Source organism: Diospyros lotus, chromosome 2 (genome assembly GCF_014633365.1).
Source record: "Diospyros lotus cultivar Yz01 chromosome 2, ASM1463336v1, whole genome shotgun sequence".
Taxonomy (NCBI): domain Eukaryota; kingdom Viridiplantae; phylum Streptophyta; class Magnoliopsida; order Ericales; family Ebenaceae; genus Diospyros; species Diospyros lotus.
The window spans coordinates 41,178,762-41,192,399 of record NC_068339.1 but is presented as its reverse complement, the minus strand read 5'-3'; the positions used below and the strand labels follow the sequence as shown (position 1 = coordinate 41,192,399).

General features: G+C 39.8%; 2 protein-coding genes across 4 annotated transcripts in view; one reads left to right on the top strand and one right to left on the bottom strand.

Annotated features, from left to right (window-relative positions):
- LOC127795037 (N-terminal acetyltransferase A complex auxiliary subunit NAA15-like) overlaps positions 1 to 9,966 on the top strand; it is a 92,909-nt gene extending 82,943 nt beyond the window's left edge. The window contains exons 17-27 of one of the 3 annotated variants that reach the window (XM_052326453.1): positions 4,004 to 4,234; positions 4,401 to 4,533; positions 4,619 to 4,726; positions 4,839 to 4,970; positions 5,349 to 5,405; positions 5,534 to 5,631; positions 5,721 to 5,779; positions 5,869 to 5,980; positions 6,091 to 6,191; positions 9,155 to 9,399; positions 9,590 to 9,966. In XM_052326453.1, the coding sequence (XP_052182413.1) occupies positions 4,004 to 4,234; positions 4,401 to 4,533; positions 4,619 to 4,726; positions 4,839 to 4,970; positions 5,349 to 5,405; positions 5,534 to 5,631; positions 5,721 to 5,779; positions 5,869 to 5,980; positions 6,091 to 6,191; positions 9,155 to 9,369 (1,246 nt within the window). In that variant the 3' untranslated portion in view covers positions 9,370 to 9,399; positions 9,590 to 9,966. The other 2 variants (XM_052326452.1, XM_052326454.1) reach the window with 2 other exon arrangements.
- Positions 9,967 to 10,449: 483 nt separating this feature from the next.
- Positions 10,450 to 12,477, bottom strand: LOC127795038 (pentatricopeptide repeat-containing protein At1g80550, mitochondrial). The gene has a single exon (XM_052326455.1). It carries the CDS (start codon positions 12,330 to 12,332, stop codon positions 10,980 to 10,982), a length of 1,353 nt encoding a protein of 450 aa, XP_052182415.1. The 5' UTR covers positions 12,333 to 12,477; the 3' UTR covers positions 10,450 to 10,979.
- Positions 12,478 to 13,638: the final 1,161 nt, after the last annotated feature.

Here is a 13,638-nt window from a genome sequence, read left to right as displayed (position 1 = left end):
ACACGAAATGTCAGGAAAATGACCAAATTCTATAGAAAATATTACCAATCAAACACCAAAAGATGGAAAATAACATTATTTTTTAGGTAAAAAATTATACCAATCAAACAGCTTAAACTTCCAATTCCTTGGAATTCATTTTCTCAGGAATTCAATTCCCTGGAATTCATTTTCTTTCCACCCAAATTCCACCTTTGCAATCAAACCGCACCCTTAATTCTACATTCTTGGTTGTTTCCTAACAAAACCTTTCCACCACCCATGTCTTTAAAATTCAAGAACCAATGCCTATGTGGTGACATATGAAAAGAACAACTTGAATCTAAAATCCATACCTCTTTATCTACTTTTTCAGAAACAACTAGGGCACTTGCGCTGTCATAATCAAACTCACAAATAGATGAGGAAATTTCAGGGTTATTTCTTTCTTGAAATTCTTTCTTTCTCTTAGGGCAATTCTTTTTAATATGCCATTCCTCGTGGCAGTGATAACATTTAATAACCTTTCTACCATTCTTGGATCTAGTCCTAGATCTCCCCCTTCCTCTAGGGTGTCTCCTATCAGGTCTTGACTTTAACAGAAAGAACATCTCCAGCAGTGTTCTTTCCTTCTACCTTATGCTGCAACTCTTTTGAGTTTAGGGCTCCTATTACATCATCTAAGGTTAGAGTGTCCCTACCATGTTTCAAGATATCCACAAAAGTTTCATACGATTTTGGTAAGGAATGCGGTAGCGCTAAGGCTTTATCTTCATCATCATATTTGACTTCAATGTTTTCAAGGTCAAGACATAGTTTATTAAAGTCATCTATGTGATCTTGCAACCTCTGCCCTTCATTCATTTTAAATGTAAAAAACTTAGCCTTTAGATACAGCCTACTAGACAATGACTTGGTCATATATAGACTCTCTAATTTAAGCCAAATTTCTGCTGCAGTCTTCATTTTGGAGACTTCTCGCACCTACTTATCACCTAGGCTTAATATTAAGGTGTTAAAGGCTCTCTTACCAATTTCTTTCTTCTGTTCTATCATACAGGTTTTTGGCATCTTTGCTTCCCCTTTAGTGCTGTTTCCAGTCCAAGATTCCCTAACAAAGCCCTCATTTTCATCTTCCATAACCCAAAGTCATTATGCCCATCAAATTTCTCTATATCGTATCTAATGGAAGATGCGGTTGCAGCCATTACTGCGACTTGGATATGACTCTAATCTAAGATTCTTGGCTTTTCTTGATCAATTAACCCGTGCTCTGATACCAAGTTGTTGACTCAGGAGCACTGGAACGCACTCTATTTAGGATAGGAAACACACGCATGTGGATTGATAGGATAGAAATACAAACAAGAACAAACAATAACAGTATTGAAATATACAAAAAACATAAACCAAACACACAAGAGAACACCAAATTTATCCTGGTTCAGATCATCCCTTGAGATGACCCTACATCCAGCCTTTAAATCCCTGAGAGCAGTCTCCTTCACTAATTTGAATGAATCAGTACACAAGCCTCTTTCATGAGTACAAACTTGATCACCCGAGATTACAAAGAACTATCATGAAATACCCTTTCCTCTCATACAATCTTGCACTCGCTAATCATGCCTTAAGCGACTACCCCCTTGCCCTCCATAAAGAGCAGACAATACAATGGAATTAACCAGGTAAGTTATTACCAGTTTTACCCCTAATATATTTAGTTACCATTAGAAGACCTAACCAACTAACTGACTGCCGCTTTGACACTTGACTTGCTTCCACTGACTTCTAAGGACTTACTCAATGCAAACTTAGACAACACTAACTAATACAATAAAAATAAAATATAACTAGCCTAAATCGTGACAGACTGTTGACCTCACGGTCGAAGTTACAACGCCCTTCTCCAGTTGGCTCCAAATCTGACCTTCCAAACTCTTTGGAATTGCACTGTTGAGTGTCCCTCAATTGTTCTCTTTTTCACCATTGTTCTGGCTTAGCCTCTGGGCTATACTTCATATATTTATCTCTCACGCCCTTATTGCATTTGGGGTTCATTTCCTAACCTGGACATGTTTCTTCCATACTCATTAATTGTTTCATAGTTAATTACCACTCCTCTCCCAAAGCATATTTTTATCCACACAAATTCCTAAAATGTAACCACTATCCATACGTTAAATAAAGCTGTTCATTACAATAACAACATGATAGTCTCATGCAACATATCCTTACCACATCAATACAGCAAGTTCTTCAGCTAGCTTACCTCAAGCATGATAGACCAGCAGAGCACAAACAAGCTCAATTCAGCACCACAGCAATTCTAAATAGCAACACAGCAACTCCTCATAGCACTACACGCACCAGGCAACAAGCACATTGCACACTCACTCTAGCGACCAGCTAGAGGAAACACTTAAGACTCTTTCCAGCTCAAGCCTTTATATAGGCAAAAGGTGTGAGGAGGTAGGTAAAAAGTTTCTACCTAATTGGCTGGTCACATTTTTCCTCAGCCTTCAGCCCACCAGCTCTACACAGCTCAATTCAGCCTTTTGGGTCTTGTTATGTCTTTAAACCAGCACAAGACAGTCTCTTTTTCAGCATCTCTCTTCTTTTCAGGATTTGCTCCTCCCATGTTTAACCATATTCCAGTGCTACAGAAAATCAGCCTGCACGATTCCCTTTGAAGGCCGCCTACTGTTGCTATTCTTCAGTCCATGTAAGGCCTTTCTCGCCTGGCTGCCATAGCCACATTTATGTACCTCATTCCTGCTGATTACACTCAGAAGGCCTCCTATCCTTCAGCATACGTGCAGCTACAGATATACATATTTTTGTGTGTACAAATCTTTGCAGCCAACTCTTTCAATCAGCCTCTAACACATACCTCCCATATTGAGCCTTTTACCAGTCCAAACAAGCCTTTTATATGTATCCACTTTTCATGAGCCAATTATAAGTTCTCACTATGGTTTCAAATCAGCCATCCCAGCTAGCATGGGTGCAGCCATGCCATGCATCCCGCTCTCAGCCATATATGCATATATGTAGGGGTATATATATACCTCCCTTGCATGCTGAAGCCTCTCATTACAACTCAGCTGGTATGCCTCGTCTGTTAATTATATATGCATTTATACACAAAATTCCACTTTGTCTGCCAATAGCATTGCAAATTCATCTTGCTATCCCATTCCAACCTTTCTCATATGCCCTTTGCTTGGCCAATAATTCCTAGAAGCCTCTGCTGGGCAAAACAGGCCCTTGCCTCTTCATCAAAAAGCTGCATTCTGCCTTTTCAGCTTTAGCCTTTTCTCCCTTTTGGTGTTATATTCATTCCACTAATTCAGTAAGCACACTTCCATATACTCATGCCTATACATGACAAAGCACCTCCAAAGTAGAAAAATGCTCCTTATAATGAGCCTGCTAAATTTCCCACACTTGACGCACATTTTAGTCCCTGGTCAAGCTCTTCAGGCAACCATACTGATTAGGTTAACTATTGATCCAACAAAGTGGGAGTTACACGTCATTGTACACTCCACAATATGGATTACAACAAATTTTTGATGCACAAATCTCATTCATTACTTCCGCCAAACAATCCTCCAAAATCAGCCTCAGGATAAGTACTGAAGTTCTGCCAGCTGACTACCAGTCACCCATCATTTCAATCGTCTATCGGTAGACTACTCAGTGTTAATTGTCAGCTCCACAATTGAGCTCCTTTGCTCACTGTTTTCGGTAGTCAGCTCCCAGTTGGATGTTGGCTCTTCCCTAGCCTTAACCCCACAATTGACATTTGACTTGGCTGTTCATTCAGCTGGCCTTAATTCATCTCAATTTTGTCCACACGTATTGTCATGCCATACCAAATCAATTATCCATTTTTATACTCATGCCATGGCAATTAAAATGGGAGAATAATATGTTTCGTTACACCCCCTTCCCCCAAAATTGACATTTTTTTAGTTAGTTGCACCTTACTAATTCTACTAAAATGTATCTTTGGAAGGTATGAACTGGCTTCTGGAGAAAGCTACTTCCGGCAAGGTGACCTTGGACGGGCTTTGAAAAAATTCTTAGCTGTGGAGAAGCATTATGCAGATATCACAGAAGATCAATTTGATTTTCATGCTTATTGTTTAAGGAAGATGACTTTGCGAACCTATGTAGAGATGCTGAAATTTCAAGATCAACTGCACTCGCATGATTATTTCCGTAAAGCAGCAGGTGGAGCAATCAGGTAAAACTCTCACTATCTTCCCCTGATCAGTAACAAATGATTTGACTAGAAGTTGTTTAGATCCTGCTTCATTTCTGTTCTATCATAATATTTTTCATCTATTGGTCCACTCAAGACAGATCTGCATCCTTTGTTCTTATTAATGGTTGGCCGGATTGAGATGCAGGTGCTACATAAAATTATATGATTCACCTTCAAAGTCAGCAGCTGAAGAAGATGGTGAAATCTCAAACTTACCTGCTTCACAAAAGAAAAAAATGAGACAAAAGCAGAGGAAGGCAGAAGCTCGGGCTAAGAAAGTAACCTGATTCTGTTTTTCTTGAATCTTACTTGCTTTTTCTTTTTCGGAGATAACTTGTGTCCTAATTTTCTTTATTTCCTTAGGAGGCAGAAGTGAAAAATGAAGACTCAAATGCTAGCGGTGCCTCTAAGTCTGGAAAACGAAATGTCAAACCTGTAGATCTTGACCCAAATGGGGAGAAGTTGCTGCAGGTTATTCCTTCAGTTTTCTGACTGCTTCTGAAGCTTTTGGGTCTTATATTATATTTTCTCTTATGTTGTAAAGTAGACAACATCTTTTAACCTGGTTTGTTGGAAAATGTAGGTTGAAGATCCGCTATTAGAAGCGACAAAGTATTTGAAGCTGCTTCAGAAACATTCACCTGATTCCTTGGAGACACACTTGCTGTCTTTTGAACTAAATATGAGAAAGCAAAGAACTTTGATTGCCTTTCAGGTGATTTTATGTTTGGTGTGGAACTCACAGAACCTTTACGTTTTTGAAAATAGGATAAAATAAACTCAGGCATCATGTCTCTTGTTCTGCCATATCAAATCTAATAGCATATTTAATTTAGTTAAGAAACATGAAACAAATAAGAAATCACTTAATTTTCCCTCTGAAGGACATGTCTCGCTGAATTTTAGCAACTATGATAAGTTATTAACACTCGAGCAAAAACTGGTGTACCTAATAACTCTTTCCCCTGTGCTGACCTCTTGTTCTCCTTTCTGCATTTAATTGCCTCAGTTGCGATAAATTTAGTACTTCTTTGACCTGGTATTGGAAGTGGCTGAATGCAATTTTCTTTTTCTTTTTCTTTTCTCTCTGAAGGCTGTAAAACAACTTTTACGGTTGGATGCTGAAAATCCGGATTCACATTGCTGCTTGGTATGGATCTCTGTCAACTAGTTGTGTAAGCATTGCTAATAGGTTACGAATTGCCTGCATCTGCAGAATGTTAACTCTCTCTCTCTCTCTCTCTCTCTCTCTCTGTATATGTATCTATCTATTTGTAGATAAAATTCTTTCACAAGGTGGGGGCTATGCCTGCCCCAGTGACTGACACTGAGAAACTCATTTGGGCTGTCTTAGAAGCAGAGAGACCCACTTTCAGGTATCCCAGTCTTCTGTTTTTATTATTTGGTTACAATCCCATTGAAATTGTGTAGTAACGGCTTAATTTTTTGGTTTACATTTTTGCAGTCAGCTGCATGAGAAATCCCTTCTCGAGGCAAACACCCAGTTCCTTGAAAAGCATGGAGGTCATCATCTGTCTTATCTTATATACATGACGAACCTTTGTTTTTCCAATATTTCATGTTTGCTTGCATTTTTTTTTTTTTTTTTGCAGACTCATTGATGCATAGAGCAGCAGTTGCAGAAATGCTTTATGTTTTGGATCCTAGCAAGAAGGCGGAGGCTATCAAATTAATTGAAGATTCATCCAACAACCTGGTGTCAATGTAACATTTCTCAGAAATTTGTTTTCTAATTGTTATTTCCCATAGCATTTTTCATTTGCTTTCTTTGAACAATAATTGAATATTGCACTCTGCCTGTCTCATGAAATTAGAAATAGAACCCTTGGACCGGTAGGGAAATGGAAACTCAACGACTGCATTGCAGTGCACAAACTCCTTGGAACACGTTTGAATGACAATGATGCTGCATTAAGTAAGTGTCCAATTTGAATTTAGATATGTGATATTGCCTTGTCAAATTTTTTGCTCACAAGTACATTATGTAGGTGTTATCTGAGTCTTTCTGTGGAGATTGTAAAATTACTCAAGCAATACGGGACATTATCTTAGGGATAAAAACATCATGTTTGATAAGTGGTGCTTACCAATCTTTGTATGCCAGAAAGATGGAGATACAACAGCTCTTTTAGAACTCCAATTTGGAATTAAATAGCTATTGGACATCTTGAATTCAACTAATGCTTATAATAGCATTAAAGTTTATCATATGGCTTTATATCTATCTCTAATTTCTATTCTTAGTATTAAAATTGATTAGCAGTAGCCAATATGCATATTTCTATTACCTTAACCCATCTGTGTTTTGCCCTTCTGCATGCTGTTGTTTCTTTTGAACAAAAAGGGTAGTGGTATTTGTAATATCACAATAGAAGAACCAACAAAAATTTTGTTAAGCTAAAATCTATTACGAGGCCTGAAGGGGCTAACCTTGATCATCAGGGAGGTGTGGACCTTGCCAAAAAAGGTCTCACCAGATAAATTCCTATCTTAACAATTCAATAATGGGGGTATTCCTACTTATGCAACTGTAAAGAATGTTATCTTCCTGATTGTCCGCTTCGTTTTCTTTTACTGCTGTAGCCAGGTAATTACTTCTAGATGATCTTAGGGTGCCTTTGATTGTAAGCATGGAACTTGCATGGAAATAAAATAAGTTCTAGGCAATTGAATTGCCTAAAAATCGTTTGCATGGAAATTATCAATTAAGGGTGTTTGATTGGCTTAATTTTCAACCTAGAAATTGTTGGTACTTTTCTAATTTTTGGTGTTTGATTACCACTATTTTCCATGGAATTACCCCCAAAACCCACCTCCTCCTCCCTGCCTCCCCCATCTGTCTCTCCCCCCCCCCCCCCCCCCAACCCACCTCCTTCTGCCTGCCTCCCCCCATCTCTCTCTCTATCTCTCACCTCGCCTCTAGGTTTCACCTGTTTGCAGATCAGCCGTTTGCCACTGTTGCACCTGCTGCTGTTCGCCGTCGACGCACACGCCGCCGTCATCAGCGATTCTGGGAGTTGGTTTGCAGCGGCCGCCATTCGCCTCCGACACTATGGAGTTGGTTTGCTATGGAGGCTACGATGGAGTTGGTTTGCGACACGATGGACAAATGGAGGCTGTGGCGGCGGCTCTGTTGGAGGTGAATGGCGGCTGCTGCAAAGCAGGAACGGTTTGGTGAACAGTTTGGTGGGTGCGGCGGCTCCGTCGGAGGTGATGCAACATGGGCTGCCTTCCAATTCCTTGGAAAATTTGATCTACCCCCCTCCCCCCAGAAAACCTTTTCTAGCAAAAGTGGGAAAATAGCTTCACGCGACCAAAAGTGGGAAAATAATTTGCCTGGAAAATTTAGCTAATCAAACACCTCAAAAGCTGGAATTTGGGTGGAAAATATAGCCAATCAAACACACCCTTAGTTCTTTGACTGCTCCAGCTGTTCTTTCTGTGTGAGATTCTCTTTTTCTTCCTTTTACCCTTCTTTCTCTGGACTTTATTGTGTTACACTTGGAGAGTGACTTATTGTTCAGATGATATATTTTTGTGAGAAGTCTGCTTAGATGGCTATCTGAATTTCTTCATTGGTGCCACCTCATTCACATTTCTTATTTTTTGTTCCCTACATTGTCACCCAGCTCCTTAAACATAGCTTGAATAGATATTTAGTTCTCTTAGCCTTTGTAATATTCAACCTCATTGATGGAAAAATCATTTTCTTGGTATGATTTATTTCCATGTGTGATGACCGGGTTGATAGATTAAAAATTCAGGTTGTGTTTTCTTTTCTTCAAGCAATAAACCAGGTTAAAAGATATTAAATAAGAGGGGGCCAAGAATGCACTAGGGAGGCCATGGCTTAGCAGTAATGTTGCACCATCATTGAGGTAAGGTTGCGTTTGACCCTCTTTACGAAGCTGAATTGGCATGGGCCTTGTTCATGGGGTTGGGGCCAAAAATGTATAGAAGGCACGTATAAGGTTGGCTTCAACCAAGTAAAATGTTCAAGAAACTGGAAGATGGCATCTTAGAAGAGGCAACCTGAAGATATCACTCCTGCCTCTATCTTTGAAGCTTCATATACAAAATCATATTCTTTTTTTTCTTTTTTTTTGGCTGGGAGAATAGAGGAAGGTGGGGTGACCACCTTCTAGGTATTGACCATGAGGGACTTTTATTGGTAGGCAATGTCCGGTTTGAGCCATAGCCTCACTGCAGGGCACAATGTCAGGCGATCATTTACAAAACCATGCTCTACCTTTGTCAGCTAAATAACTAAAGGAACCTTTGGTTAAATATGCAGAAATTTGAAGGTTCAAGTTGAGACTTGATAGAACCCCCTCTGGGCTGCAGGAATCTTTATATTGTTGATTTCTTCTCTATCACGTGTTAGCTAATATAATAATTTGATATAAATTGTTCTTGCGTTGCCTTAAATCTGATGGCCTAGACTGTATTCAAGTGGGTCACAATTTGTTCATGCATCAATACTGAATTGATTTTTTATTTGAGTTGTCTCAATCATTTACCCCTAAAATTGGATGGCGTGGATCTTTCATTGTGCCACTCTTATAGCGTGTGAACTTAATGGATATTGACCTGGGTATAAATTATTTATTTCTTTCCAAGATTTTTCAATTTGTAATATATTCATCCACTATGCCAGATTTGCCACTATGATGTTTCCAAGACTTGTATTTTCTTCTAGTGGGGAAGGATCAGTGTTATGGAATTCAAGAAGACGTCTTTCTCAATTCCGTGTTTCTCTTTTTATAGTTGACTCCAATGAAAATGTTAGTTTTTTTAAGGGAAGATTAGCCTTATTGTACTACAATGCTTCCAAACTTGCAAATTTTAGTTTGTAGTCCTGATTGATTTTCCTTGTAGGATGGAAAGCCCGATGTACCCAGTTCTTCCCTTACTCCACATACTTTGAGGGCAGTTGCAGCTCTGCTATTCCAAGCTCAGCTTATAACCAGATACATAAAAATCCTGAAAATCTGGGTGCAACCCACCCAGATACTGGTCATAGCGCAGACTCTATTTCCTCAAATGGGAAACTAGAGAAGCTTGAGGCATCAATTAAGGATCTTATTGTCTGATGGGCTTATCTGAGAGATCTCTATGCCAAGGTATTTATTAAGTGGCTTACCTGTTTGGATGGCGAAGGTTCTCAATTGCTTATTGCAGCCTATAAAATATAGCTGGATACAAGTATATGAAGGCTGCTGATCATGGAAAAATCAGTTTTGAGTTTTTTGTGCAAGTTAGGTGAGATCCTCTTTTTTGTTGCTTTGACATAGAGTTTTTATTTTACCACAGTTCAACCTCGGTCTGATTCTGGAATGCATTTGCTGCAAATGTGTATAATTATCATGCATTATGTTTCAAAGTCGAATGCCCTTTTTTGCTTGCCTTTTGGTGATACCCCTGGGCAAGAAATTCCATGGGTTTGCATCAACACAATATTTGTGGTTACTCCAGGCTGAAGGTAGTAGCACAATAGAAGGATTTTTCTCTGTAGAGTCTAGCGCTAGACCATGTTGTACTTGGTTTTGGAGAACCAGAGAGAGAGAGAGAGAGAGAATGTTGTATTAGGTCTTATTTTTTATTTTTCATGTATAAATGCCATATTGCTCGAAAAATTTTGGCATGGAAAATTACAATAACAGTTGATATTGCTGCAATTTCTTGTTTTATTTGGGGCTTTATGTTTCTTCTTGTTGACACCCCACCCAACTTTGATGGTCTGAATGCATTTCTTCTACCTATTATTTGGTTTGAGGGCGGGCCCGGCCCTTCGTCAACCAAAAGCAGCATGGTATCTTGTGTTTGTCTCCCATCACTTTTGGTTTGGGCTTTTGCATTTACTCCTCGCCCCTGCCGTCCATCCCTATGCTTCATGATCCTTTATATAACTGAAATCTGTTTCTATAATGTCCTAGTCGGAAATTGAGCATATTCACACTAATTTTAAGTTTCAGTGAGTGTTCTGGTCAGTTGTTTTGACCATGTAACTTACTGTCCGTGCATCACTGTAATACTTTTCCGTTTTAAGGTGAACGGAATGCTTCTTTCCTCATGCCCGTTAATTGTAGTTTTATCTTCTTTTTTGTGTGATTCAATTTGTTATGGCTTATTTATTCCTCTAACTGTTCTAAGATGGAAGAAGACCAAAGATAAAGAGTAATGTGAAAAAAAAAAAAAGAAAAGAAAAGATAGGCTCCGATCACAACGCTACATGGCCTAGCCCCAACCAGCAATAGGTGCCTCCATGGGGAAAACGAAATTTCTATGGCTCGCACTAATTAAACCAGGTAAAGAAGTGATCGATTCATGGATCCCATTGTCCACCCTTTTTGTAGCCCCCCAATCCTGTTAAAACTATACGTTGAGCACGAATATTTTTCCTGTATATGTAATTTATGAATTGAGTGAAAAGCAAAGCAGAGAGAGCGTACATTCCAAATTACTTTTGATCATTCTTCCGAGACCAAATGATCCTTGTACGTATCCATTCAGCACCAACAGTTACCTTCAGCTTGGTTCCCAATAACAAAATCACAGCCCCTGTGGGTTGAAATCTAGAGTAAAATGTTAAGAAGATATTGGATCTCACAAATACTTACATCTTAGAATTACCCATCTTTGAATTTTTAATGGTGTGCACGGTGCTTAAAGTTAAAAGGTCAGGAAAACCTATATCTCAGAATCAGCCATTGTCGGATAATGATGAACTCAACAGGCCTCTCTCCAGTTCTATCCTTGGTTTAGCCGAAAGCCCTTTCGCAAGCATCTCCTGATCGTACTTTCGAGCCATATCAACCATACCCTTCTGCACCAAAGCATCAATCAAAGCATTGTAAGCATGGTCATTCGGACTTAGCCCATGCCCTTCCATCTTCTTCCACACATCAAGAACTGGTCGTAGAAAACCCCATCGCCCAAACCTCCTCATGAGCATCACATAAGTGTCCATCGTGGGAACAATCCCACTGCCCAGCATTCTATCAAAGAGGTTAAGAATCTCCCTTGGCTTCTCAAGGTACCTAAAAATGGAGTGATAGGTTATTATATTCGGCTCACAACCCTTCGCATGCATTTCGTCGAACACCTTGTACGCTTCCCTAACTCTCCCATTTTCACCCAGAAGTTTTATGATGGTATTATGCGTCACGACATTAGGTTCACAGCGGCCCGTTTCTTTCATCTGGCGGTAAAGCCGAATGGCGAAATCAACGCCTTCCGAACGGCCCGCGGCATGAAGAACTGTGTTGTAAGCCACTACATCCAACCGAATCCCCTTCTTCTTCATCTCTTTGTACAACTTCACGGCCTTCCATGGCTTCCCACGCTTGCACTCTATATCCATGTAAATCGCATAAGAATGTAAATCTTTGCGAACGCCTCTGCTATCCATCTCTTCCCAGAACTCTCTGCACTTGCTCCACCATCCCATTTTGAACCAGCCGCGAAGCATAATGTTATATATCTTCGTGTCCAGATTCACACGAACATCTTTGGATAAGCAAATTTCCTCCGCTTCGACTACGTGCTTGTACTCGCATAGAGCGTCGATGAGATTCGAGAACGACGATTGGTCCTTCAAATTGAACTCCTCCGTTCGGTGAAAAGTAGAGATCGCTTCTTCGACGAGGTGAGCCGACGCGTAGCGCTTGAAAAGGACGCGAAACGTGGCGTGGTTTGGGAGGGAATGGGGATCGGTTCGCATGCGATCGATCAGATTCCAGGCGCGATCGAACTCGAAGAACTTGCCGAGAATGTCGATCATCTGGTTGTAGGTGTCGGTGGAGTGGCGGAAGCCGCAGTCGGCTTCGAGCCAGGCGAAGAACTCGAAGGCGCAGTTCCAGTCGTTGGTATAAGATGAAAGCGTTTCGAGCACTGTTTTCCGATCGACTGAATCGCCTCTGACCGGGGCCTCAGAGATTGAGATTGATCTTGATTTTGGATCAGGAGAAAATGAATTCGGGGGCGGCTGAGAATGAAAACTAAGAAACTTGTGGATTTGCGATCGGAGAAGACAGCGGCGTCGCCAAGAGATCATTGTTGTGCCGGCCGGATGTGAAGTAAGACGACGACCGACTCTCTTGCCTCTCCAGTTCTATTTCTGCTTTTTTTAACTTAAAATTATACCAACGGCAGCTTCTTGCTTTTTTCAAAGTAAGGATATAATTGTTGTCTTGCTTAAATACTAAATAAGTGTTTTAAGTTGAGAATGTTATTTGGATACTTTTGTATTAGTGAATTATATTATGTATCTAATCAATACAAACATTGAATGCATTAATACAAAAGTATTACATTTAAGTTCACTTTGAGTATATAAATAACATTTTTGATATTAGATTACTGTTATTGAGATCAGATTAGATTAGATTAGCTCCATCACTTTAAATTGTTTTAAGGGCTAAGACAAAGATTTAGTTTGATTTGTGTCAAATTTCTTGAGGCGTTTGGAGTGTTATATATGTTTGTGGGGTTTGGTTGTAACTTCAAGCATCGCTATCAAATTATTTGGGTACTTTTAGAAAACATCTCAAATCAATGATATTAGAGTTGCACTCGAGTCGAGTTTCGATAAGTTAAGCTCAAGTTTGGCATACCTAAACTAAAATTCAACCTCGAGTCAAGCCTAAAATCGTTGCTCAAGCTCTGGCTTGACTCATCAATTCAGTTGACGAGCCGAGCTTGGGTTCGCCACCACTAGGTGCAAGCGGTTCAACAAGGCACACAAAACTTTGGTGCTGGATCTAAAGAATGGCGAGTGGAAAGAAGTCGCGATCAACGAGGAATACAACAACCACATCCAGACTGGTTGTTGTCTTGGGATCTAAAGCAAAGCTGATGGACGTGAGTTCAATCACACTTTGAATAGGAGATTGTGCAGTGGTGGCACTCATAAGAGGGATGAGTATGCAGTGACAGGCGATGGAGATGGAGGATGCAATGGTGGTCGGCAACGAGAGACGAGACGACAAAGGGAAGAGGAATAGGAAAATGGATTGTTGGAAAAGAAGAGCAACGAGAGAGGAAGGGAAAAAAAGAGGAAGAGGAAAAGGGTTTCTTAAGGAGAGATAGAGCAGAAAAAATGGGTTTCTTAGAAGGAATAGGGGAGAGTAAAAGTGATGATATGATATGTATGTAATAATAATATGTATATATAATATATATCTAATATATTATACATACATATATTATTATATCTAATCGTGAACTTCTAATCGGACCTATTCACAAACCTCTAATCGAGTTAGTTCGTGAGTTAACGAGTCGAATTTTATTGATCTCAACCTCAGCTTGTTTACAAATTGAGATTCAAAATTAAACTCAAGTTCGACTCGTTTATCTTA

Coding starts and splice junctions, on each gene's coding strand:
- LOC127795038 (XM_052326455.1), bottom strand. CDS start 12,332: ATGATCTCTTGGCGACGCCGCTGTCTTCTCCGATCGCAAATCCACAAG.